At 41.0% G+C, this 27,991-nt stretch overlaps 1 protein-coding gene across 3 annotated transcripts; it reads left to right on the plus strand.

The window, feature by feature from the left end:
- The first annotated feature begins 9,837 nt into the window (after positions 1-9,837).
- LOC139371167 (putative beta-lactamase-like 1) lies at positions 9,838-27,778 on the plus strand. Of its 3 annotated transcripts, none has more exons than XM_071111299.1 (8): positions 9,838-9,913; positions 12,741-12,839; positions 14,925-15,075; positions 16,295-16,401; positions 17,274-17,431; positions 21,832-22,079; positions 22,813-22,918; positions 24,756-27,778. In XM_071111299.1, the coding sequence occupies exons 2-8, from the start codon at positions 12,777-12,779 to the stop codon at positions 25,732-25,734; spliced, it is 1,812 nt and encodes a 603-aa protein (XP_070967400.1). In that variant the 5' UTR covers positions 9,838-9,913; positions 12,741-12,776; the 3' UTR covers positions 25,735-27,778. The 3 variants fall into 3 exon arrangements, with proteins under 3 accessions (XP_070967400.1, XP_070967401.1, XP_070967402.1); XM_071111300.1 differs by having other exon boundaries at positions 9,854-9,913; positions 12,775-12,839; XM_071111301.1 differs by lacking the exons at positions 9,838-9,913; positions 12,741-12,839 and adding an exon at positions 14,570-14,739.
- The last annotated feature ends 213 nt before the right edge of the window (positions 27,779-27,991 follow it).

Here is a 27,991-nt window from a genome sequence, read left to right on the forward strand (position 1 = left end):
AGACCTTGCAAGCAAATGTCAAATTAAACAATTGGAAGACGGCCGAGGGGCAAACACAAAGTACCAGCTCTGTTTTTGTTAAACTTCGGTCCTCCTTTCAACACAGGGGCAGGCCATGCATTTTTCTTGACTGGCACAGAGACTACACAGGGTTCCACACAAGGTTCATTTCGTGAGGGTTGAGCTTGCCCACATTCTATTCCGATGTTCAAATATTGATGTGAAGCTCAGGCATCATTCTTCTCATGGATTTATAGTATTGGAGCTTAACTTCACTACTGGTTGTACACAAGGACGAAGAGAAGAATATGTGTATTCCATACTCCACTTACTGCTTTCATGTCAGAAGGTGAACCATATATGTTGTATCCCAATATTCTCCTTTCTTCCATTGTGTGCACCTTTTGACTTCCCTTCATTGATTTGAAATGATTGAAATTACTGGTTTATGAAAGCTCCCTCTAGCCCATGCCTACACCAATCCAATGCTTTTACATTTTGGGGGAGACGTGAACAAGTGCTCTTTCTTTAGGAAGAAAGGAGAGATTATTGGGACGTAGACATAGTGATTGAGATGCTCCCAAATAGCGCAGCGGTCTAAGTCACTGTATCTCAGTGCTAGAGGTGTCACTACAGACCCTGGTTGGATTCCAGGCTGTATCACAACCAGCCGTGATTGGGAGTCCCATAGGGTGGTGCACAGCATCGTCCGGGTTAGGGTTTGGCCCGGGGTAGGCCGTCATTGTAAATAAGAATTTGTTCTTAACTGACTTGCCTAGTTAATAATGAAAAATAAAAAACATTTAGTCCAGAAGTCATGGAGCATAGCTTGTTCGTGAGGAGCATGACGGCCACCTAGTGGCCGTTTGTTAGATTTCTTTCCAACGTGGCTCCATTGAAATAGCTGAATCATAGACATGCTCTCAACAAGTGAATGCAGACATGACTGTCTATCCAGAGCCATCTAAATTGAAGGCTCTGGTTCTTTCTATTACACTTTAGCCATATCATGGAAGATATGCATTTACAAACATGCTTCTGTAAACCACTCTATAATAATATACTGTACAAATATTGAGGGTGCAATATCACAAGTAGGGTTGTCACCTCAAGCACAGAAAAATAAGGAACACATACAGTGCCTTCAGAAAGTATTCACACCCCTTGACTTTTCCACATTTTATTGTGTTACAGCCTGATTTTAAAATGTATTAAATTGAGATGTTTTATCATTGGTCTACATACAATACCCGATAATGTCAAAGTGCAATTATGCTTTTCTAAATGTTTTAAAAGTAATTGAAAAGCTGGAATGTCTTCAGTCAGTAAGCATTCAATCGCTGTTTTATGGCAAACCTAAATAAGTTCAGGAGTAAAAATGTGCTTAACAAGTCGCATAATAAATTGCATGGACTCTGTGTGCAAGAATAGTGTTTAGCATGATTATTGAATGACTACCTCATCTCTGTACCCCACACTGTCACGTCCTGACCTTAGTTCCTTTGTTATGTCTCTGTTTTAGTTTGGTCAGGGCGTGAGTTGGGGTGGGCATTCTATGTGTTTGTTTTATGTTTTGTATTTCTGGTTTTGGCCTGGTATGGTTCCCAATCAGAGGCAGCTGTCTATTGTTGGACACACTCAGCCGCCGCCGCTCAGCTTTCACTGCCTCCAGTTCTTCCTTGGGGCGGCGATATTCCCCAGCCTGTGCCCAGGGTCCCTTGCCTTCTAGTATCTCCTCCCAAGCCCAGGAGTCCAGAACCCTCTGCTCCATGTTACCACGCTGCTTGGTCCTTTTTTGGTGGGTAGTTCTGTATCAGGGACAGCTGTCTGTCGTTGTCTCTGATTGAGAACCATACGAAGGTAGCTCTTGCCCACATGGGTTTTGGTGGGTAGTTCTGTAACGGTTCTCCTCCTCTTCTGACGAGGAGTATGAAATATCGGACCAATGCGCAGAGTGGTAAGTGTTCGTCATTTTATTCAACTGAACTGAACACTACAATATAAAGTAAACAAAAAGAACAACCGAAACAGTTCTGTCTGGTAACGAATACAAAGACAGAAAACAACTACCCACAACCCATAGTGGGAAAACAGGCTGCCTAAGTATGGTTCTCAATCAGAGATGACAGACAGCTGTCCCTGATACAGAACTACCCACCAAAAAAGGACCAAGCAGCGTGGTAACATGGAGCAGAGAGTTCTGGACTCCTGGGCTTGGGAGGAGATACTGGAAGGCAAGGGACCCTGGGCACAGGCTGGGGAATATCGCCGCCCCAAGGAAGAACTGGAGGCAGTGAAAGCTGAGCTGGCGGCGGCTGAGTGTGTCCTATGCCTGCGCTGCGCCCGTGCCGGGCGAATGTGGGCATTGAGCCTAAGGGAGAGGTGCGAGTGGTATGCACCAGATCTCCAGTGCTCACCCACAGCCTGGTTCAACCTGTGCCTGCACTCTGGAGGGTCCGGGCTAAAGTGGTCATCCAGCCTGGAGGAGTGGTGCCAATGCTGCGCACCAGAGCTCCAGTGCTCCTCCACAGCCCGGTCCATCCGGTGCCTCCACCATGCACCAGGACTCCTGTAGGTCTCCCCAGCCTGGTGGGTCCTGTGGCAGCCCCACGCACCAGGCTGTCTCTCCGTCTCCTTCCTCCAGGTTCTCCCGCCTGTCCGGCGCTTCCAGTGTCTCCCTCCTGTCCGGAGCTGCCAGAGCCGCCCGTCAGTCAGGAGCTGCCGGAGCCGCCCATCAGTCATGAGCTGCCGGAGCCGCCCGTCAGTCCGGAGCTGCCGGAGCCGCCCTTCACTCCGGCACCGCCAGAGTCTCCCGCCTGTCCGGCGCTGCCGGAGTCTCCCGTCTATTCGGGCCTGCTGCAAGGGTCCCCAGTCCGAGGTCGGCGGCGAGGGTCGCCGCTCCTAAGGCGCCACGTAAGTGGGCCAAAACTATGGCCCATTTACGTGGCGCCTTAGACCCACTTACGTGGCGCCACCGCGGACAGATGCCCACCCAGACCCTCCCCTATGGATTTGGTCAGGGCGTGAGTTGGGGTGGGCATTCCATGTGTTCGTTCTATGTTTTGTATTTCTGGTTTTGGCCTGGTATGGTTCCCAATCAGAGGCAGCGGCCTGTTTTCCCACTATGGGTTGTGGGTAGTTGTTTTCTGTCTTTGTATTCGTTACCAGACGGAACTGTTTTGGTTGTTCTTTTTGTTTACTTTATATTGTAGTGTTCAGTTCACACACATACAATTATCTGTAAAGTCCCTCAGTCGAGCAGTGAATTTCAAATACAGATTCAACCACAAAGAACACGGAGGTTTTCCAATGCCTTGCAAAGAAGGGCACCTATTTGTAGATGGGTAAAAAATAATAAAAATAAAGCAGACATTGAATATCCCTTTGAGTATGGTGAAGTTATTAATTACACTTTGGGTGGTGTATCAATACACCCAGTCATTACAAAGATACAGGAGTCCTTCCTAACTTAGTTTGCCTGGGAGGAGGGAAACCACTCAGGGATTTCACCATGAGGCAAATGGTGACTTTGAAACAGTATAGTCAAGCATAGTGGTGACTGCATCATGTTTTGGGTATGCTGATAATTGTTAAGGACTGGGGAGTTTTTCAGGATAAAAAATAAACAGAATGGAGCTAAGCACAGGCAAAATCCTAGAGGAAAACCTGGTTCAGTCTGATTAATTCACCTTTCAACGGGACAATACACTAAAACACAAGGCCAAATCTACACCGGAGTTGCTTATTCAAGAACACAGTGAATGTTCCTGAGTGGCCTCTGTACACCTCTGTAGATATTCCATAACAAAATCTGTCGTTTCCAGCTACTATAGTCATTTACAACATTAACAATGTCTACACTGTATTTCTGATCAATTTTATGTTATTTTAGTGGACAAAAAATGTGCTTTTCTTCAATAAACAAGGACTTTTGAACGGTAGTGTAATTCTGCAAGACTTATATTTTGACTCTCTCCCCCCACCTGACTGATATGTTCTCACTCTCAGTTGTTAATATCATTGTGGCAGTGCGTGTGAGAGAGAAAAAGCACTGTGCAGCACCATCATTACTTGCCTCAACAGGTAAAGTAGTTGTTGTTGGCAACAACAAAGACAGCTAAAGTAAAAAGTGTATGAATGTGAATAAACTTTGATATGTTAGAATGAACCTGAATAACTATAAGCTTTCTCCTGGCTAGTAGCTAGTTAGTTTTACATTTACAGATAAGTCATTTTTAGCTGTGTTATGTTTTATCTAGCTAGCTAATGCTGGGTAATTCTGTGAAAACTGATAGTGAATGTTTTAAAGTCAGGAATACTTGCTAGCTACAAAGTTACTTGCACAATCACTGTCTTAGTCTTCATCGTAGGGTCAGCAAGTGTCACCAGTCAAGAAGAGAAAAAAGAGGACATACTCATTTTTTAGTAGAACAAATAACTGTAAGTAAGATTCCTGCAACTGCCTGCACACTACCCCTGGCTAACTAGCCCGCAAATGTGAGTGCTTTCAGCTTAGATTTCCTTAACTTCATCACAGTGATTATGGGTCATGAAGGTTTGTCCCATGTGTCAAGACTTTGTTTGGTGCTATCATCATGATTATGGCAGGAGAGTGACAGCCATTAACAGACAGACAGGCAGAGGGAAAGAGAGAACCAATAAGTAAGATAGTGAGAAGTGCCTCTCCAAGCCCATAGAACTCATAGACTGATGTGAAACAATCAGAATTATTATATATGATCTCTGATGAAATGATAACATCTTAAATCTAGAGGGTGTATTGCATGTGTTCACTTCATGCAGGAGAGAGGCAGCCATGATGTTTGTGGGGAGTCTGGTTAGAGCCTGGTTAGAGCCAGGCTGGTTAGAGCCCACCTTATGTCAAGTGAGTTATATCCTCAGGAATGCCTGCTTAGGCCAAGTCCTTTTTAATTTGAACCTTTTCAGTGTTGACAGTCTTTTAGTACATGTTTTGTAAATATTAAAGTTACAATGCAGCTGTTTTTTTTTTTATCTCATTCTCAAATTATTTCAGGGTAACAATTAAGTACCTTACTGTGATTGTTTTCAATTAAAATGCTCAAAAAGAAGCAAAAATAGCTTCTTAGCAAAATGCAATTTTACTAGGACTGCCTGGGAGTGGTCTGAGAAAGGGACCTAATTGGAGGAGCCTAATTGAAGGGATGTGTAAACTGAAAATGAACTGTTATTGGCAGAGAGGAGGGCAAACTCTCTTTGTTATTCGACTACTAACTTCAAAGGAGAGAAAAAAATGTATCTGGTCCAAAACAAACACCCAGCCAAACAAGCTGAAATTTCAGGTATTCTTTTCAAACAGCTCTTACACTAAAAGTGCATTGTCATAATTTCACAGTATTAGTCCAACTTCATAGTGTGGAAATATATAACACACAGGAAAATGATGTTGTTGACTGCACTGCCCTTTGAATTTTGTAGTCCGGGAACAAGATGGACAAGTCTGCCAAAAGTCGAGTTCGCTGTAAGGATGTCATTCGTCGCCCATCCTCCATATGGGGCAATGGGCCCATTTATTTTTGTACCATCAGTTATTTTGTACCTTGAACTTTGCCTCCTGCTGCAACGTGCCCATGAGACACGTTATTGTTTTCACAAAGAGACCAGGTAAATAAAGATACACCATTTGAATTTTCTGTGGATCTTACGGTATGTCATATAGATTGTGCTCTATATTGGGAGTTACAAATCTCAGATAAAACATTGTCCGGGAATTTTCCTTCATTCAGCTCCAGTGACATACAAACTGTTTCATTTGAATTTCTAGTTGCCTGGATCACTTATTGCAGAATTTGAAGTCGAATTACATAAAAATCTGATACTTGCTCAACTGTCTTGCTGCAGTAGGCTATCATTTTTCATCCATTTGGGGGCAGTGTATCGCCATTTAATCGCATCTCCTTTTGCATTTATTTTCAACAACACCCTTCAGTGACCCAATCATGTCTAGTTTGATAAGCCAGCAGTGAAAACTGACACACGAGGCTATATAAGACCATCTCATTGACATTCATTCATACAATATGTCTCTAGACGATATTTCCCTGAATGACATCCAAATATTTGGTTAAAAAAATCGACATAGCACCCATGAGTAGCACGACCGAAGTGATTCATGTCCCAATAGAAAACTGGGCATAGGCTGTGAGGAGGCCCTCTGCAACACATTTCCAGGAAAATCTGTTCCAAGCAATCTATTCCCTTTTCAATTGGAAATTGAATGTTGGTAGGCCTACACCTTGAGATTGCCAACTTACTTTTATAAACGAACTGCAAGATTTAGGGTGCTGGCAAGTGAAGGATTTTTCCACCGTTTGTGTTTTGCAATCAAAATAAATGTGGGTGTGGCTTTTGCACATAATGTCTGCCTGCAGAAATGTTACCTTTGTTTAACTAGGCAAGTCAGCTAAGAACAAGTTCTTACTTACAATGACAGCCTAGGAACAAGGCAGCCTGAGCAAGGCAGTAACACCAAAGTTACTGCCTTGCTCAGTTTGAGAATAACAGATTTTTACTTTGTCAGTTCAGGGATTTAATCTATCAACCTTTTGATTAGTGGCCCAACACGCTAACCACTAGGCTACATGCCATATTGAACTACTCAACCTGGTAACTAACCCAACCTACAGGTTACTGCCAAAATAATGGAAACACTTCAGTAAATGAGGTTTACAAAGTATATTGTATGCTTCGACACAGGTTTGGTTCCATGCTTAGGGTCATCTATAAAAATGCTGGGCAGGCCGATTTGGCTACCATGGCTATGCACCCATAGGATGACAATGCTCCCATACACAGCGTATGAGTGGTTACCGAATGCTTGATGAGCATGAAAACAATCTAAACAATATGCATCCCACTGGGCACAGATGTCAGTTCAAAATGTCACCATGTCATTGGATTTAGGTAAAAAGTGTGGTGATGAAATTCCCTAACGTTAATTACTTTTTTCAAATCCAATCAGTTTTCCACAATGATTCAACATCAAATCTAAATTTTTTGGTCAAAATAAAGTGGAAACAACTTTAATTCCAATTGACAGCATTTTCAACCACAATTAAAAACACAAAATTATGGAATTTCTCGTGGAAGAATTGTAGGCCCAAGTGGGGGGAAATGTTGGGAAAATGGCGCCCCACAGTTTCCAGAAAACAGTCGCTTTCAAACTAGGGATTTCTTGGCTGATTGAGGTTAAACAGTCATTTTGCTCATAGATTAGGCATGTATGAACTACACATTGACACATCCAGTCCAAGCGGTAGGTTTAAAAATATTTACTTGTCACCAAAGTTACAGAGCATGTCTTTAAGACACTTTCTGTTGGTGTTTCCTTTATTTTGGCAGTTACCTGTACCATGGCAAGAACTGTTCACAAAAAAACTAGTCGAGTCTCCAGACTTGTTGCAATCGAAAGCCACAACAAAGAGGTTGCAGTGGCAGCTGCTTTATGGTCTCTAGACAAATGTTTATCGTCTGGCATCAAATTACTCTATGTATACTCAGTAACGTTCCTGCTGCTGGTGAAATGCTATTATCATCATTCTCAAATATCATTGAATAATTTTTCAGTATTATCAAGGTAGTCACATACTGTATGTGCACTGTAATCAGTTGATGCTGCCAATGTGCAATGTCTAGTTAATCCTGAAACAGTGGATGTACTAACCCAGAGAAAATTGTTTGCAATGATGTCATTATGAGATTAGTCATTTTACTGATCTCTTACGCTTTGAAATATAATTTGTGAGGGAAAAGCACAATTCATTATGAGCGCAGCTTTGATTGACTGCCTTTTGATGTAACTCACATATAAATACACGGTTTCACTACACTCTTAGAAAACAAAGGGTTCTACATGGAACCCAAAATAGTTCTACCTGTCACCAAAAAGGGTTCTCCTATGGGGACAGCCGCAGAAGCCTTTTGGAACTCTTTTTTCTAAGAGTGTACTGTACTACTTAATTTGTATGAACTAGGCTACAAATGATTAATGTATATATTAAAGGCTTTGGTCTTAACCCTTGCATTATAACTTTAATGCAATATACACTATCAATACAAAATGATGTGGACACCCCTTCAAATTAGTGGAGGCAGCTATTTAACATGGCACTGTCATAAGATGCCACCTTTCTAACAAGACAGTTCGTTAAATTTCTGCCTAGGAGCAACAATGGCTCAGCCATGAGGTGGTAGGCCACACAAGCTCACAGAACGGGACCGCTGATTGCTGAAGCGTGTAGCTCATAAAAATCATCTGTCCAGTAAAGGGAAATCTTAATGCTGCAGCATACAATGACATTCTAGACAATTCTGCGCTTCCAACGTTGTGGCAACAGTTTGGGGAAGACCTTTTCCTATTTCAGCATGACAATGCCCTCGTGCAAAAAGTGAGGTCCATACAGAAAGGATTTGTTGAGATCAGTGTGGAAGAACTTGACTGGCCTGCACAGAGCCCTTACCTCAACCCCATCGAAAACTTTTGGGATGAATTGGAACGCCGACTGTGAGCCAGGCCTAGTCGCCCAACATCAGTGCCTGACCTCACTAATGCTCTTGAGGTTGAATGGAAGCTGCAGCAATGTTCCAGCATCTGGTGGAAAGCCTTCCCAGAAGAATGGAAGCTGTTATAGCAGCAAAGGGGAGACCAACTCCATATTAATGCCCATGATTATGGAATGAGATGTTGAACGAGCATACTTTTGGTCATGTAGTGTATGTGTCCCACAAATCTCATTCAACATGCAATCATTAAAAAGATCAGACTTTCTTATATCACCAGACGTATGAATAAAAGTGTCACTGTATCCTTGGATTAGTACTCATGAAATAATCCCACTCCTTTTCCACCAGACATCAAGCCACGTGTGGCATGTTACAGGAAAGACTGGAACCTGTCCTCAATGGCAAGAGGGTTTTCATTTGATTTCAGAGTGTAAACATAATTTAAAAGAGATGTGCAATAAGTCAGAGGTTGTCATGGGAAGAGTTTCTGATTTCAGAACATGCAGTTCCATGTTTGTTCTGATGTGTTGTCTGTTATCTGACATCATCACCACTGATTAACATGCATCTGACCTGCAAACAGATGCCTCTATTTTTCTTATCCAACTGAAAATCATAGCAACAGGGATAAATAAGTCAGACCTTGCATATAACCAAAAAAGAAACATAATCGGTCTGTTCTAGTTTCTGAATGGCATGAGTAGCTACTGTGTGCTTGTTTATTGTGAATAACACTAATCCAGTCCACATACATTTGAGTCAAGGAGTATACTGCTTTTTACATATTCAGTCTTGCTTAATTCGCAGGTCTAATCAGTGGGGGAAATTATCATATCCTTTTTTTCCTATCAACAGATTACATTACAGTGACACAGTAACACCTGTAACTGGATTCAATGACCATACAATCTTCCCTAATGACTGGCATGAACTCTCCAGGTACTGTAACATAATATCCATCCCTTTTAGTTGCCCAGAGTGGCCCTTTATTGGGTGGACTTTTAATCCATTGCAAAACTCACACTTAGAAACATATTTTCTTATTGACACAGACAGACACAGACCAACACACCAAGAAACCCACAACACATACAGCACACAATCACTCACACACTAACTCTACCACACATTATCCTACTGCAGGGGCACCCATTTTCCCAGCCTGGCAGATGTCACTGATGGCTGTGGCAGTTAATCCAAGATCCTGGTTCCTGAGTTTGATACAAGCAGGATTTAGCCATGGCCATGATATCAACACCTGTCAGGATGCTACAGTGATCTTCCAAACACACACAGAGCAACTGCACAGGAATACTGTACATTTTCGTTCTGCTAAAAGAGGGTAAAGACCTACCCGGAATCCAGATTTGTGGTAAGCTCATGCAGAATTGATGGGTTTGGATGTTTTATGGACATGAATAGTTATTTATTTAATAGTTATTTAATAGTCATATTTATTTTTCTTGTTGTAAGACAAGAAAGTAGTTACTTTATCTAAGGTTGTTGGTGTCTTACAACAAGAAAGGTTTGTTGCCGTAATGTTTGTCATGAAAAAAGGTCTGTATGGTTATATTTCATAATCTAGAAAAATATATTATATTTTTTATATAAATTGTGTTCATTTATTGGATGTAGTAGATGGATATTTATTCAATGCATTTCATATTATGTTTGATACACGTGTACATGATGATAAACAGTGCATGATGTAGACTTTTAAAATGTGTTTTTATCTAAAATAACAAAAACAATGTCGTCTGTGTTTAAAGAAATGTACACTATACAGGGAACATTTCAGTCAGTGCAGCAGTTGGAGGTTGATTTACATTTTCATTTTAGTAATTTAGCCAATGCTCTTATAATTCAAAGGATCATGTGGTTATTATTCACATAGTATATTTTTGCTATACGTTTTGATAATCAGTATACTGTCTTGAACATTTAGGTTGGATAATGTGAAAGTGCACACAGACATGAATAGATTTAGATTAATATGCAAATTAAAGTTAATCAGATAGCCAGTCTGAATAAAACATTGTACATTTAGCATGCTGGTGTACTCATGTTTGCCAAATGAGGAGTGAACATTTCGAGGCATTTATTATGGATTGTCAAAGGCATTTTGCCAGGAGAAAATGTAAATCCAACTAAAAGAAGATTGAAACTATGTGAGTTGATTAATAATTATAAAATAATTTAAAAAAAAAACATGTTTCTAGAAAGTAGAACACACTATAGAACCTACTTTTGCCATCACAAATCAGTAAACTTACAGAAGCATGTCTTGTCAGCGACTCAGTTATTGACGGTTAATAAGACATCACTAAAGCATGAATTCATAGTTTCATAGAATTAATTTAATAGTCGGTACATTACTTCATGAACAATGTTTAATGGCATGGACCTCTATCAAAACACTTTGCAGCTAGAAAGAAAGTGCTTAGCATTCCTTTGTAAACATCCCATCACATGGCTTCTGCATGTGCTCCTTAATGGGCTATTCTTCTCAACAGCATGAATACGGTTATGTGAGATTGTGTGCACATGTCCTGTTCATCATATTTCCTTGTAGGAATAGACCTAAGCCTCTCAGTGAGCAGAGCTCTACTCACTTCACATTCAATTGGAATGCAAAGCATGATCTGTGAATCACGTCAGTTAAACAAACAACAGTATCTGAAGTGTTACTTTTAAATCTGAACTTTTGATCAAATTGTTGAACCCGTTATGCTGTCGATGTTACATCATTAAGACATCATATACTGTAACTTGGCTGCTGCCAATCCTGCTTGCACGGTAATTGTGTAAACATTATGTATAACAAAATTATTATAGAGGGGCTCACCAAGACTAAACGATTCCTTTGGATATGAGCTGAGAGGCTCAAGTAGAACATCTTTAAGATAAATTATTGAACACCTTAAAAATACAGACTAAAAGGCACTGGAGAGGAATACATTTCATGCAATGCCTGGACAGTGTAAGTAGTTAAACCAATATCGGCCATCAACAGGATTTCATGCTGAATTGGAGACAAGTCTCAACTGTTCAGTGCGGTAGGCTATGTGTTTTATTGGCAAGCACAAGATGTACCAAAAGCCCTTTATTTGTGCATATAACCTCATTTATTCCAATGTGAATCATCCCATCCCAGCCTGTTGATACTGTATGTGTGTGTTGATATGTGAGACAAACAAGAAGTTACCTTGCTGCTGTACCCTTTTTTGTATATGCTTCATGAACATGTCAACCCGAAGGGTCATTTTGCTGCCTATCATTTACAGGATTCAACAAATATTAAAGCACAAAATGTTGCAAGCTTGTTTTGCAACTAATTTAGAAACTCGAACAAACTGTCCATATCCTGTGCTGGAAAAACATAGTTTTGTCTCACACACAGGACAATAACACCCAATCCCTCAATACATGAAGCTGTATTATATAATATGACTCGTACCTCAGAGTCATAATGTTGTTGAATTATACGCCTTGGTTTTGTGAGCCCCGAGTCCCACCTAAAAATATTTGCTTGAAAATAATAGTGCATCTGGTTAGCACTCAAACATGTCATTGACCAGTTTTACCTCAGATAAATGTTTTCAATGGCTTCATTTTAGAAGACAATCCAAGGCCAAAAGAGGAAATTAATGAAAGAAGGGTTGACCTATGGCGCCATTATGAAACCTGCATTATTAACAACAGGGGTGTTTATCAACAGTATGTTAGCACCTGGGAGCTGTTCTATGCCGAGACATAAGTTCAGTTCTTTCTGTAAGCTTGACAGCTTGGAGCAATGTCTGGAGTGACTTTGTCAGCTACAGTATAATTATAATATTCTCATGGCAGACTGCACATATGCACTCTTCACACTTTCAGGGGAAAAAAAAGGATGTCTAGATGAGATGTCTTCAGAGGGGTTGGGTTAAATGCAGAAGACACAATTCAGTTGAATGCATTCAGATGTACAACTGAGTAGTTATCCCCCTTTCCCTTTCAATGTTCACTTTGATAAGGCCTGCCTTACTATATTTTTCTTTTTTGCATATTTAATCTGCTCTGTTTTCCAATGTTTTTTTTATTGGATGTCTTGAATGATTTATAAAAAATGATCCTCTAAATGTCTTGCCATACATGTACTGTACATCCATCATACAAGTGATATAGTGATGTCTTTACTTGATATCTGTCCTTCATAAAAGATCCTGACATCCTTTCATGTTTCTTGCACATGAGTAATGGGGAAGACAGGCAGTAAAGTCCTGAGAGAGATGTCTATGGATGGAGTTCAGCCTCAGCAGGTAACGGCTCATACACAACATTACACACACTCACACATACTTACACTGACACCACACCACAACACACATACTACATACGCCCACACACACACAACACATGCACACATGCATACTGAAGCCACACACACGTGCACACGCACACACATACTTTCACACTCACCACATACTGCACTCTACTGTCTTTTATATATTCTGTTGCCTAGTCACTTATCCTCTACCTACAGTATATGTACATAGCTACCGCAATTGCCTCATACATCGACTCCGCACTGGTACTCCCTGTATATAGACATGTTATTTTTACTCATTATTGTTATTCATTATTCACTCTGTATTATTAGATTTTTTTTAAAACATCTTTATCTTTAACTGTGCATTGTTGGAAAGGGACCTGTATGTCTCACTGTTGTTTACGAAGCACGTGACAAATACAATTTGATTTGACTTCCTTAATGGGAGACTGCAGGTCATGTGTGTGCATGCGCTGGAGCTTATCTGATTGTGCGCCGCTTACTCACCACAACTCTGTCCAAATGGGACAGCTGCTTGTTCCACAGCCATCAGCTGATTATGCAACCAGGATCAACTCCAGCTTACTTTAACATGTTCTTTCTCTCTGTAGCATTAGTCCTATGTATATCAGAATACATTACTGGGCCTCCAATAGTTCACAGCCTTCCACAGCTAATAAAACAGGCATAATCTAGCTGAATGTAGAAATACAGAATGATTCACTTCAAATGTGATGAAACTTAAGTCCCCTCTATGAAAGAGATGGTAATCGCTGAGGAAGACACGTTTTTGATATCGATTATTATATAAGTTCTACCTTTTTCTAAACCTTGAGAAGTGCTTGAAATCTTTGATTTCTGCTTACTCTCTTAGGAAAGCTCATTCCCTGTTTGATCAAATCAGATCAAAACAATTATATATTTAATTAAAACATCCAATCCATTTTAACATTAAAGGAAAGGTTAAACAAATACAAATACATTTAAATAGATACAACCAGGTAAACATGAATTCCTAATTGATTACAAGCACATTCATTATTTTATTGATTATTGAGCTAAGTCTAATGCAAACACAAACTCCATTAATTCTCCCCCGTCTCCCCCCAGCAGGCTCAGGCCCACAATTGGCCCACTGACACCCGATACAATGATCTTAGACCTGAGCCACATGAAGAAATCAATTAATGAATCATAGCCATGGAACACACATTCTATGCAAAGTTGCAAAGTTGCATAGGCTGCAAAGGATGCAGCCTATGTGTACAGTGTGTGTGTTGCGTGACTGTTAGTTATGGGAAATAGCGAGAGAATTGTATTCCTTCCTAGACTGTCTCAGTCAGTGTCCTCTGTTAACATATTAGTCCACTGGAGCGCTCTAACTTTGTGTGCCCATGTGATTTTCCTTGTCAACTCATGTTTCTGCTAAAGGTGCCTCATAAGGCCAACATGCCCTCCTCCTGTAAGGGTTGAGTAGACACCATGTTTTTCAGAAGGGACTTGGTAGGTCCCAAAAGTGGTGCAAACGGGACTGAAGTGAACTGATTTGTGGGGATTAGAGATTAAGATTTCCCCTCCCGCTGAGATGGGCTTTAGTGGAGTAAATCTGTGGATTATGATGTCAGAGGCCCGTGGTTGTCGGAGAGGAAATGTTATTGTCAGAGGGGTGCCGATGGCCAGGATTATGGAATTGTCAGTGAGGAGATATAGGAATGGGAAGCCATGTCTGTGCCATACCCCTGTACAGTAAAACCTCCAGGGAAGAACATCAACCACTATTGGAATTTGTGAGTTGTCTCTCCACGATGCTGAGTGCATTGTTCAGATGCTGATTCAGTGAGAGAAAGATAGTTTTATTATATTTTGCCTACCTTTTAAAGCATCAAGTGGTAAGTAGTCTTGGTTGTGATTGCTATCTAAATTGTGTATGTAGATCAGCAAGTTAGCTCACTAATGTTATGAAAGTACATTTGCCATATTATCAAACCCTTCATTTCTCAGCATCTCTTAGCATTCTAAAGGCCCATCCCTAACCGTGCGTGCGTGTGTGTGTGTGTGTGTGTGTGTGTTTTAGCCTTCCCCGGCTGCTGCTATAGAGGGGCTCACCAAGACCAAGAAGATGAAGGTGAAGTGGACTCAGCTGGGCATGGTGTTCTTCCTGTTGCTCTCTCTGGTCATGACAGGATGCTTCCTCTGGCAGTACCAGATCCCAAAGTTACTGCCAAGTAAGGCTCACTCCCTGCAGTCAACCTTGTTCAAGAAAACATAGAACCAAAGTAAAAACAATGGCAGGACATGAAGCAATTCAACATATTATACAGTGAACAGCGTTGATTCACTCTAAACACTTCAGCCTGTCAATCTCTTGTGGCTTTGTTATATTGTATCTGAGGTAAATGGGTTAAGATTAATCAGAGCTTATAATTATACCAGTAGCTTCTGCTTCCCCTGCATTAACGTTGACTCATACAATAGGTGATTTTGCACACAAAGAACCTGTAGAAATCAAGGAGGAAGTCCATTGTTTCAGGGAAAAAGGTTCCAACACACATGGCAGTTCTTGCTTCAGAATGGATTTATTTGCCTGAGACCCATATGAGGCTAACCACTAAGCAAAAACTGGTTGAACCAACTTTGTTTCCACCTAATTTCAACCCCCAAAACCAATGTGATGACGTTGAATCAACGTGAAAAACTCATTATATTTGCAAAAGTCATCATTGTGAGGGCATTTTGTATTTATTTCACCCAACTTTTAACCTAAATTCAATGACATGGTGACATGTTTTGCTGATTTAACATTGAATTCACAATAGTTGACAACTCAACCAAATGTAAATCAAAACTAGACATTGAACTAACGTCTGTGTCCAGTATCTGAGGTGTGATCTGAAATCCAATTAGCTGTTTTCTGTGGGTGGTGAATAGATTAGAATGTTAAAGACAGACTGTGCTCACAGGGAACCAACCTACTGGAGTGCTGAAGGTGTGATCAGCCAGAGATGCTACTGTACTGCATTTTCCTCCTGTAACAATAGGGGTCCCATTAAGATGCCACATCTGTACTTTCTCCTTTATTTCTTCTTTGCTAAAAGTTTCTGTTGCAACAATTTGAGAAAGTAATATTATGGGGACATATAAAATGTAATCAATGGTTCAAATTTAGCGGTCTTTAGTTGCATTCTTTAACTGAAGGGCTGCTTCTTATACATGTATTATTTCAGTAGCACACCATGCCTGTATGATCTGGTACTGGATCAGAACATACTCTAGGCCTACGGGCCTGTTTACTATAGTAATTCTATGAACTATAAAGACTAGATCAAATCCTGTGTAGTTAGTTAAATGAAAGTCTCCTTTAACTGCTCATTCAAAATTCATAGTGTGTTCAGAATGAATCACCTTCATGGCACTTAATTCCCCCTTCTTCTGTCTCTCTGCCAGATGAGAGCATGGGAGGCAATGCCAAATCAGAACGGATGTGCCCACGCTTCCCTGAGCCTCTCCCCCTTGAGCACCCTATCCCTACTCTGAAAGAGGCACTGGAAAAGGTAAGAGCTCCCTTGGGCCATTCACAGACTATCCACATTATGCTCATGTCCAACTAAGAACAGGGAACATGTGTTAGTGATGCTTGACAACAGTTGCCTAGACATGAGGGGCTGTATTAACATGCAGAGAAATATAATTGATAAAGAAAGTGTCCTTTTGCATGAAGCCTCTGGATTCAGATGTGGACGTGACCAGTTCCTGGATTGATATTATTCAGTCAGTGAAGGGCATTTGACAACAGTCCTATCGGTCCCAGCACATCTCCATACAGATGTAGGATCTTAATTTGATCACCCAGTTGCAGGAGAACTTTACTGCAATGCAGGACAATTTAAACTTGTAGTGTATTTTATGTTTAAAAAGTGTTTTCATTACCACTTAGAAATTTCAGAACTGATTTTTGCTTAAAAAAAATTATTCAATCACTACAAAAATGTCCATTAATTATAATCCACCCAATAATTCACATTTCCTGTTGCTGCAGGATTGTTCTCCTGCTATAGCAAACTGGCTCAAATTGAGAATCTGTACAGCAGTCTGCTGTACAGCAGCAGTCTGTTATGGATGAGATTACATTTCCATTGGACATTAACAATGTCCTCAGAATGATAAAAACACATTACAACTCCTTATATCTTTTATACAGAACAGAAGATTGACCATGTAAAAACAGAGTATCTCAGCACCTGACAAACCTTGACATTGAAATCACTTCCATCACAACAAATCAATAGGCAGTATTTTTGTCCACAGAGTGCCTTCAAATCTTTCATACCCAACTTTGAACTTTTTAACTTCTTGTTTACTGAAACTACTGTAGAACTATGAATATTATTCAATATACAGTAAATACTGATATGTTCTCACTCAGGTGGACACACTGCTGCGCCAAATCATCAATCCTACTAGTCTTCCCTCTTTGTCGGCCATTGTGATTTTCAACAACACCGTTCTGTGGACTGGTAACTTTGGCAAGAGGAACAGAAGTGACCCACTCTCAGCTCCTCCCAATGAGTACACCATATACAGGCGAGCAGCACAGATCTCAGGGCTTTTTTGGGCCCTAAAGGGGATGACAAAGCCAGGTCTGTTTATGACTCAAATCATCACGTGTTTAAGACTCCTACAACGTTGAAGCTTGTGGTGTTGATGATAAGCACCCTTAGCCCTTTCTTATGCATTTCTACACATGCGTGTAGTTCTGTTGTCCATATGTATGACGTACTACAGTACGTGCTCAGAGCATGTGAATTTCCTATCAGTCGAAGCTGCCTTACTGCTCTTAAAAAATGCATAACATGTCAATCAGCCTCTGATACAGTTAGCCACTACACCACTATGGAGTCTTTTAGCACCATGGGTCCTGTAGCTGTGGGTATTCTCGCTTCAGAGTACAGCTGTCATTACTGACCAACAGAAGTCTGCATTCCCTGATGCTCAACTTCCAGTTATGTGTATTTTGCTAACTCTAACCATATGTGGTAGATAAATAATGCAGTCTTTTCAGTCTTTTGTGTGGTATTGTACAGGCTTGTGCAGGGATTTTTATGTAACTGCGCCAATCATTCTATTCTCTTGCCGATAGAGATACTGTCATAGCGTTTATTGTTGAAACACCTACAATCCGAGGGGAAGTGACATTCAGGGGAAGTAACATTGAGAGGAAGAGGGAAAATAACATTGCTATGTATCAAAGTATAGGTACAATATCTCACCCTGGTTACACTCATACAATACCGTTCAAAAGTTTGGGGTCACTTAGAAATCCCCTTCTTTTTGAAAGAAAAGCATTTTTTTTAAATACCCATTAAAATAACATCCAATTGATCAGAAACACAGTGTAAATGACTATTGTAGCTGAAAACGGCAGATTATTTATGGAATATCTATTATGGATTATTTATGGAATATCTACATAGGCGTACAGAGGCCCATTATCAGCAACCATCACTCCTGTGTTCCAATGGCACGTTGTGTTAGCTAATCCAAGTTGATCATTTTAAAAGGCTAATTGATCATTAGAAAACCCTTTTGCAATTTATGTTAGAACAGCTGAAAATGGTTGTTTTGATTAAAGAAGCAATAAAACGTGCCTTCTTTAGACTAGTTGAGTATCTGGAGCATCAGCATTTGTGGGTTCAATTAAAGGCTCAAAATGGCCAGAAACAAAGAACTTTCTTCTGAAACACATAAGTATATTCTTGTTCTGAGAATTGAAGGTAATCCATGCGAGAAATTGCCAAGAAACTGAAGATCTCATACAACGCTGTGTACTATTCCCTTCACAGAACAGCACAAACTGTCTCTAACCAGAATAGAAAGAGGAGTGGGAGGCCTCGGTGCACAACTGAGCAAGAGGACAAGTATATTAGAGAGTCTAGTTTGAGAAACAGATGCCTTACAAATCCTCAACTGGCAGCTTCCCCAGTCTCAAGGTCAACAGTGAAGATGCAACTCCGGGATGCTGGCCTTCTAGGCAGAGTTCCTCTGTCAAGTGTCTGTGTTCTTTTGCCCATCTTAATCTTTTCTTTTTATTGGCCCGTCTGACATATGGCTTTTTCTTTGCAACTCTGCCTAGAAGGCCAGCATCCCGGAGTCGCCTCTTCACTGTTGACGTTGAGACTGGTGTTTTGTGGGTACTATTTAATGAAGCTGCTAGTTGAGGACTTGTGAGGCGTCTTTCTCAAACTAGACACTCAAATGTACTTGTCCTCTTGCTCAGTTGTAAAATTTGGCAGCAAGGCAATACCCCCAAGCACACATCAAATTCCACAAAGAACTGGTTACATTTTGCAATGGCCACAGATGAAGGGTATCAAATATTTTCAAAGTTTCTGTCTGGAGGAATGGTCTAAAATCCCTCCCAATGTGTTCTCCAGTCTCATAAAACATTTTAGAAAAAGGCCCAGTGGCGTTATTCTCACAAGGGAAGGGTGCTGGAGTTTTGAAAACAGGGGTACCAATAATGTTGACCCTATCTTTTTGAGAAAAACTAGTTCTCTGAGCAATTGTATTTGTATAAAATAACATAATTTCCCCATTTATATAAATATTTTATTTAACAGTATTATATTACTTAATTTATAGTCTTTTTTGCTAATATTAGGCTCAAGGCTGCCAATAATTATGGTCATGACTGTATCATGAGGGGGCAGAGCATCATGATACAGTCACTGAGAATGATAGCGGATAATATTGCCACTCCTATTTGCCATCTCTTCAATCTAAGCTTACAAAAAAGTGTGTGTCCTCAGGCCTTGAGGCAAAAGTCATTCTGATACCCAAGAATAGTAAAGCACCCTTACTGGCTCAAATATCCGACCAATCAACCTGTTACCAACCCTTAGTAAACATTTGGGAAAAAATGTGTTTGACCAGATACAATGCTATTTTACAGTAAATAAATTAACAGACTTTCAGGGAAGGGCATTCAACCTGCACGGCACTTTGACAAATGACTGATGATTGGCTGAGAGAAATTGATAATAAAAAGATTGTAGAAGCTGCTTTGTTAGACTTCAGTGCAGCTTTTGACATTATCGATCGTGGAAAAAGGTATGTTATGGCTTTACACACCCTTCTATATTGTGGATTGAGAGTTACCTGCCTAACATAACACAGAGGATAATAATGACCTGTGTCACGTTGGTATGAAGGGTCGGGATGCAGGCGCAGGAATGCGTAATAGTTTTTTTATTATAACCCCAAATTACAAACATAAGTCAATTGCCTTTGAATTCGTCCCAGTGTAAAGGCACGGGGACGAAGACCGAACAAACACTATACAGAACACAGGGTTGAAACCCAAACAAAAGAGCGAGGAGTACCTCGAATAAATAACACAAGCGCACAATGATTAACACACGGGACGAAACCCGTAATCATCTGCGCAATACACAATGTCACGAAAGCCAAAACACACAGCACAGGTACTCACACGAACCAACGGACATTGTAACAATAATCGTCAGGACAATGGTAAACCAAGGACACACTTATACAATTACTATTCACTGGGAATATGGGGCCACGTGTGTGTAATGAAAGTTCCGGAGGGATCGTGACAACCTGCCACTGGCTCTGAGTAAAGTCACAAATCAAAGCTGAGAAGTCTGCTTCCTGATGGACTCCTGTGATTTAGGGGGTATACACTATCATTAAATCTATGGAGGGTTGGAGGGGTTTCTATGGAATACTAATAAGAGTGAAGGCCCCACTTACCGCCCTGCTACATTACAGCCATCGGGCATCCAGCGTTGCCGTCACACATCAGCCGTTCATTTGAGATCATTGAAAGCTGTTACTGTATACTGCGTATGTTGCGCTCTCGTTGCGTCACATCCAAAGTATAGCAAAGGTTATATTTTTTTACGGCTGAGGAGTGCATTCATTCTATCTTGTGAATTGAAATATAGAGAAATAAAATAGATGTTGGTTGCATGTGGCCTCCACTAGACACCAGTGGCTATTTTACTAAGATTTATGAAGTCAAGAAGCTACTAGCTAGCAGAAACTCTAGCTAGCTACATTGACTATATTCACAATGTAAACAAAAGCAACATGTAATTAGAGGATCATTTAGTACACCCACTAGCAACATTTTAAGAGTACTTGCGAAAAACTGGACCAAAGCTATTGTACTCACACACAATTGATGAATATGGTACAGTACAGTAGGGAAAGACAGAATAAAGATACACATCCCCTTTTCTTCTCCGCTCTCAAAACAATGCACTCTGGCAACGCTTATAGTGGACTTGAAGTATTATGTGAACACTGCTGTAATTTTTCTGATTTGTGGTATGTTTCCATTTCAGCAATGAGTTTGAGCCTGAAATTGGCTTGAAAATGTGCCACCGGGATTCAATCTGAAAAGTGTTGTTGACAAGCCCATTGCACAATCTACAATTCATAGGCAATTTACTGATGTTTGTGGAGATCATATTCGCAGTAAACTGTGTGTATATCGGTTTAAGTGTAAATTACTTGTAAAAGTCGAGTGCAGTGCTATTGCCAGCAATACGCCTTTGATTGAATACTGACCTATGTCTTTAACTATGTATGGGCTATTCAGTCATTATGTTTTCATCTGTCTTGAGTGTTGTCAGCACGGGCCTTAAATAGATATGTAGCATGATGTTGTAATTTCAAACTCCAAACCCCTTAATGTCTGGAGTGTGATACAGAAATGTCTGGGCTATGAGGCAGAGAAAACGTTGTGAGGTTAAAAGCCTGAGTGTAGAAAGGTTTGGAGAGTGCATGTGAAAATGAAAGGATGTTAGGGTAAGCTCATCCTCTGAAAGGAAGAAAAGTACTCTATTCATTTGTGTGTGCTTGTCTTACTGTTTGTTGAAATTATAAAAAATAAAACATTTGGGCAGAAATCAGGTTGATACAGTAGTAGTCAATTCCTGTTTGATGCCCTACAGGATTGCCAGCCTTTCCAAGATCTTCCCAACGCTGATGCTATACAGGCTGTGGGACGATGGGAAGATAACCTCTCTGGATGACCCTCTGGAGAAATATGTGGATAACTTCACCATTAAAAACCCTCTGGGCAAGTCACGGGACTCTGAGCTCAAGTACGTGACAGACGGCCTGATCTTCCTGGATAGTGGAGAGGTTCAGATCCGCTCCTCCTCTGTCACTCTGCGCAGGATGGCCAGCCAGCTCTCAGGTAAGATACAAACCTCATACTCCGCCCCTCCCACCTGGGATTGGAACTCATGTCATGCCGACCCGTTAAAATACTAGCAGGTGGAACAAGTTATGTGCCTAATGTACTCAGCTACAATGTTGAACAGTATCATGCGATTATTAGCAAAATATAAATTTTAATGTGATGTTCATGATCCTATTTATTGATTAAATTCAAATGCCACCACATCGCAAACTCTGGTCAGTCACCTCTAAGCAGGTTGCTGAATTGCCTTCTGAGGTGGTAAACACGTCTGATGTAACAGAAACGGTTTAGATTATCACTGCATCTGCTTATCATCAGAAATAGATCATGCGAAGGGCTAAGGGACAATGAGTCACACTCATTGATGGGCAACACTGAATTGAAAAAAAAAACTACAATACCTTGCTTTCAAACAGGTTTGATTTGATTATGTCAATATGAGATTCACACTTTGATCATTGAGGCATGATAGTCAAACTCAATAATTCATAGAGGAGAGTATTCAATGTTTTAGACCAGACATTGACACAGAATCCTGAGCTGTACATTTAATTAAATGATCAGAGACAGTCCAAACAGATGACATGTTAGAGTAACATTTGAGGACCCTGTTTCGGTTCAAATGAATTGCAATTGGCTTGAGCTTCATTTATCATAGTAGCTAAATTAATGCATTTTCTTTTCTTTAGACGTAAACTCTAAAGATGCTGTGTTTTGTCAACTGCAGGTCTACCCAGAAGACTAAGAGCCACTAACCTGCTGTGGAAGGGGAAAACACAGGCTGCAGTGAATCTGCTGCAAGATGATGTCCTTGTTGCAGACCCTGGCACCAAGTAAGGCCTTAGTCATTCCCATCATTCCCAGCATTATAATCATTCAAATGTTGTGTGTGTCCTTGTGCCATTTAAAACTCACTCAATATTTGCCTTTTGTAATATAATGGAACCTACAGTTGAAGTCGGAAGTTTACATACACCTTGGCAAAATATTTAAACTCAGTTTTTCACAAATCCGTACATTTAATCCTAGTAAAAATGACCTGTCAGAATGTGAAATGTCAGAATAATAGTAGAGATAATTATTTATTTCAGCTTTTATTTATTTCATCACTTTTCCAGTGGGTCAGAAGTTTACATAAACTCAATTTGTATTTGGTAGCATTGCCTTTAAATTGTTTAACTTGGGTCAAATGTTTTGGGTAGCCTTCCAAAAGCTTCCCACAATAAGTTGGGTGAATTTTGGCCCATTCCTCCTGACAGAGCTGGTGTAACTGAGTCATGTTTGTAGGCCTTGTTCCTTGCACATGTTTTTTCAGTTCTAACCACACATTTTCTATAGGATTATAGGACCTTGACTTTGTTGTACCTAAGCCATTTTGCCACAACTTTGGAAGTATGCTTGGGGTCATTGTCCATTTGGAAGACCCATTTGCGACCAAGCTTTAACTTCCTGACTGATGTCTTGAGATGTTGCTTCAATATATCCACATCATTTTCCTTTCCTCATGATGCCATCTATTTTATGAAGTGCACCAGTAACTCCTGTAGCAAAGCACCCCCACAACATGATGCTGCCACCCCCATGCTTTACGGTTGGGATGGTGTTCTTCGGCTTGCAAGCCTCCTCCTTTTTCCTCCAAATATAACAATGGTCATTATGGCCAAACAGTTCTATTTTTGTTTCATCAGACCAAAGGACATTTCTCCAAAAAGTACGATCTTTGTCCCAATGTGCAGTTGCAAATTGGCTTTTTTTATGCCGGTTTTGGAGCAGTGGCTTCTTCCTTGCTGAGCGGCCTTTCAGGTTATGTCGATATAGGACTCGTTTTACTGTGGATATAGATGCTTTTGTACCTGTTTCCTCCAGCATCTTCACAAGGTCCTTTGCTGTTGTTCTGGGTTGTTCTTGGTTTGCACTTTTGTACCAAAGTACGTTCATCTCTAGGAGACAGAACGTGTCTCCTTCCTGAGCGGTATGACGACTGTGTGGTCCCATGGTGTTTATACTTGCGTACTATTGTTTGTACAGATGAACGTGGTACCTTCAGGCATTTGGAAATTGCTCCCAAGGATGAACCAGACTTGTGGAGGTCCACATTTTTTTTTGAGGACTTGGCTGATTTCTTTAGATTCACCCATGATGCCAAGCAAAGAGGTACTGCATTTGAAGGTAGGCCTTGAAATACATCCACAGGTTCACCTCCAATTGACTCAAACAATGTCAATTAGCCTATCAGAAGCTTCTAAAGCCATAACATCATTTTCTGGAATTTTACAAGCTGATTAAAGGCACAGTCAACTTAGTGTATGTAAACTTCTGACCCACTGGAATTGTAATACAGTGAATTATAAGTGAAACAATCTGTCTGTAAATAATTGTTGGAAAAATGACTTGTGTCATGCACAAAGTAGATGTCCTAACCGACTTGCCAAAACTATAGTTTGTTAACAAGACATTTGTGGAGTGGTTGAAAAACTAGTTTTAATGACTCCAACCTAAGTGTATGTAATCTTCCGCCTTCAACTTCAATTTGCTTCACTCATTTGGATATAAATAGATGGCTCAGGTGTTAAATTACGTCACCCCTGTGGGCTGCATTGACCCTTCAGTCAATGCAGGGTCAATGCAGCAACACAGTGACTTCCCACTCTGCTGCTCTGTGTTTTGCAGATGCCACTACAGTAACCTAGCCTTTTCCTTACTGGCCCACGTCATGGCTGAGAAGGTGGTGGGCCTGGACTACCAGCGCTGGATCAATGATAACATCCTGGACCGGCTGGGGATGGAGGACACAGGCTTTGACTACACCCCAGGGATCCAAAGCCAGATGGCTGTGGGCGTCTATTCCAGTGGCCAGCCAGCCCCTCTGTATGACCTGGGCTGGTACCGTCCCTCAGGCCAGATGTTCTCCACTGCCGCTGACCTTGCCAAGCTGGCCATGATGCTGCTGGGGGCCTACCACCGCAAACTCCTGGAGCCCGACACCCTGAAGATCATGCTGACCCCGCTGTATCGCTGTGATAAGGACTACTTTGCCAACCGCACCGGGACGCCTTGGGAGGTGAATGAGCAGCTGGGCTATGAGGTGCTGCGTAAAGACGGAGACCTGGATGGCTACTCAGCCACCTTCTCACTGGTGCCCAGGCTCAAGCTGGGCCTGGTGGTGCTGATGGCTGGCACCAGACCTCAGAACCAGGAGGTGGTGGCCAAGGCTTACAGTCACATCATACCCGCCATGGAGAGGGTGTTCCGGGAGGCCAAAAAGATCCTCATCCCTCCCCCTATTCCAGACCCTTACATAGGCTTCTTCACTTATGGAAACATCACCTTCTATGAGATCAAAGCTGGGGCAGACGGTGTTCTGATCATGCAGCAGTTTGGTCCCCAGATTGAGGACCTGATCCCAGAGAGATATCGGACAATCAAGCTGAACTACCTGGTAGACAGGGTGTTCAGGGTGGTGTTTGAGAAGGAGTACCCCTGTGTTTTGCGGGTCAGCACTGCCTCAGTCTCCCTTGAGGCCCAAGACGGGCAGCTCTTTAACTTTTATGTGTTTGACAAGCGTGGTCTGTCCCCTGGCTTCGATGCACCAGGACTGAATACATACAATGTGATCCGGATAGCCCGTAGGCCAACTTTCTCAAACTAACTGAACTCATACAACGGAAAGGCACATGTACATGCTGAATGAAGGTCCTTTTTGGGTCTGTAGCCTATACTTAATAGGGATACTCTGAAATTAAAGAAAACATTGCTGTCAGACAGTGAGTAGACTGTATCATGATGAATTGCAAAAGAAGGCACACAGACAGATTTTATTTATTTTTTTACCCATTGACGTCAACGTTTTTGATTTCTGTGTCAAATAATGGCATTGCAAATATTCATCCTTTTTATACAGTTGATAACCTGACCTTAAACATACACTACATGACCAAAGGTATGTGGACACCTGCTTGTCGAAGATCTCATTCCAAAATCATGGGCTATAACATGGAGTTGGTCCCCTCTTTGCTACTATAACAGCCTCCACTCGTCTGAGAAGGCTTTCCAATAGATGTTTGAACATTGCTGCAGGGACATGCCACAAGAGCATTAGTGAGGTTGAGCACTGATGTTTGGCAATTAGGCCTGGCTCGCATTGGGCATTCCAATTCATCCCAAAGGCGTTCGATAGGGTTGAGGTCAGGGCTCTGTGTAGGCCAGTCAAGTTCTTCCACACCGATCTCGAAAAACCATTTCTGTACGGACCTTGCTTTGTGCAGGGTGGCATTGGCATGCTGAAACAGGAAAGGGCCTTCCTCAAAGTTATACAGTACCAGTCAAAAGTTTGGAGACATTACTCAAGGGTTTTTCTTTATTTTTACCATTTTCTACATTGTAGAATAATAGTGAACACATCAAAACTATGATATAACACATATGGAATCATGTAGTAACCAAAACAATGTTAAACAAATAAAAATATATTTTAGATTTTAGATTCTTCAAAGTAGCCACCTTTTGCCTTGATGACAGCTTTGCAAACTCTTGGCATTCTCTCAGCCAGCTTCATGAGATAGTCACCTGGAATGCTTTCCCAACAGTCTTGAAGGAGTTCCCACATATGCTGAACACTTTCTGGCTGATTTAACTTTACTCTACAGTCCAATTCATCCCAAACCATATCAATTAGGTTGAGGTTGGGTGATTGTGGAGGCCAGGTCATCTGATGCAGCACTCATCACTCTCCTTCTTGATCAAATAGCCCTTACACAGCCTGGAGGTGTGTTTTGGGTCATTGTCCTGTTGAAAAACAAATAGTCCCATCAAGCGCAAAGCAGATGAGATGATGTATCGCTGCAGAATGCTGTGGTAGCTATGCTGGTTAAGTGTGCCTTGAATTTGAAATAAGTCATAGACAGTGTCACCAACAAAGCAGCCCCACACCATCACACCTCCTCCTTCATGCTTCACGGTGGGAACCACACATGCAGAGATCATCCGTTCATCCGTTCACCTGTCTCACGAAGACACGGCGGTTGGAACAAAAAATCTCAAACTTTGACTCATCAGACCAAAGGACAGATTTCCACCGGTCTAATGTCCATTGCTCATGTTTCTTGGCCAAAGCAAGTCACTTCTTCTTATTGGTGTCCTTTAGTAGTGTTGTCTTTGCAGCAATTCGACCATGAAGGCCAGATTTACGCAGTCTCCGCTGAACAGTTGATGTTGAGATGTGTCTGTTACTTTAACTCTGTGAACCATTTATTTGGGCTGCAATCTGAGGTGCAGTTAATTGCCGATTTCTGATTCTGGTAACTCTAATGAACTTATCCTCTGCCACAGAGGTAACTCTGGGTCTTCCTTTCCTGTGGAAGTCCTCATGAGGGGGAGTTTCAGCATAGCGCTTGATGATTTTTGCGACTGCATTTGAAGAAACTTTCAGTTCTTGACATTTTCCGCATTGACTGACCTTCATGTTTTAAAGTAATGATGGACTGTCGTTTCTCTTTGCTTATTTGAGCTGTTCTCACCATAATATGGACTTGATCTTTTTCTTCCGTACACCAACCCTACCTTGTCACAACACAACTGATTGGCTCAAACGCATTAAGAAGGAAAGAAATTCCACAAATTATCTTTTAAAAAGGCACACCTGTTAATTGAAATACATTCCAATGTCAAGAGTGTGCAAAGATGTCATCAAGGCGAAGGGTTCTTTAAAGAATCTCAAATATAAAATACATTTGATTTGTTTAACACTTTTTTGGTTACTACATGATTCCATATTGTGTTATTTCATAGCTTTGATGTCTTCACTATTATTCTACAATGTAGCGTATAGTAAAAAAAATAAAGAAAAATCCTTGAGTGTGTAGGTTGTCCAAACTTTTGACTAGTACTGTATAGTGCATTATACTGTA

The sequence above is a fragment of the Oncorhynchus clarkii genome, chromosome 17 (genome assembly GCF_045791955.1).
Source record: "Oncorhynchus clarkii lewisi isolate Uvic-CL-2024 chromosome 17, UVic_Ocla_1.0, whole genome shotgun sequence".
Classification (NCBI taxonomy): Eukaryota; Metazoa; Chordata; class Actinopteri; order Salmoniformes; family Salmonidae; genus Oncorhynchus; species Oncorhynchus clarkii.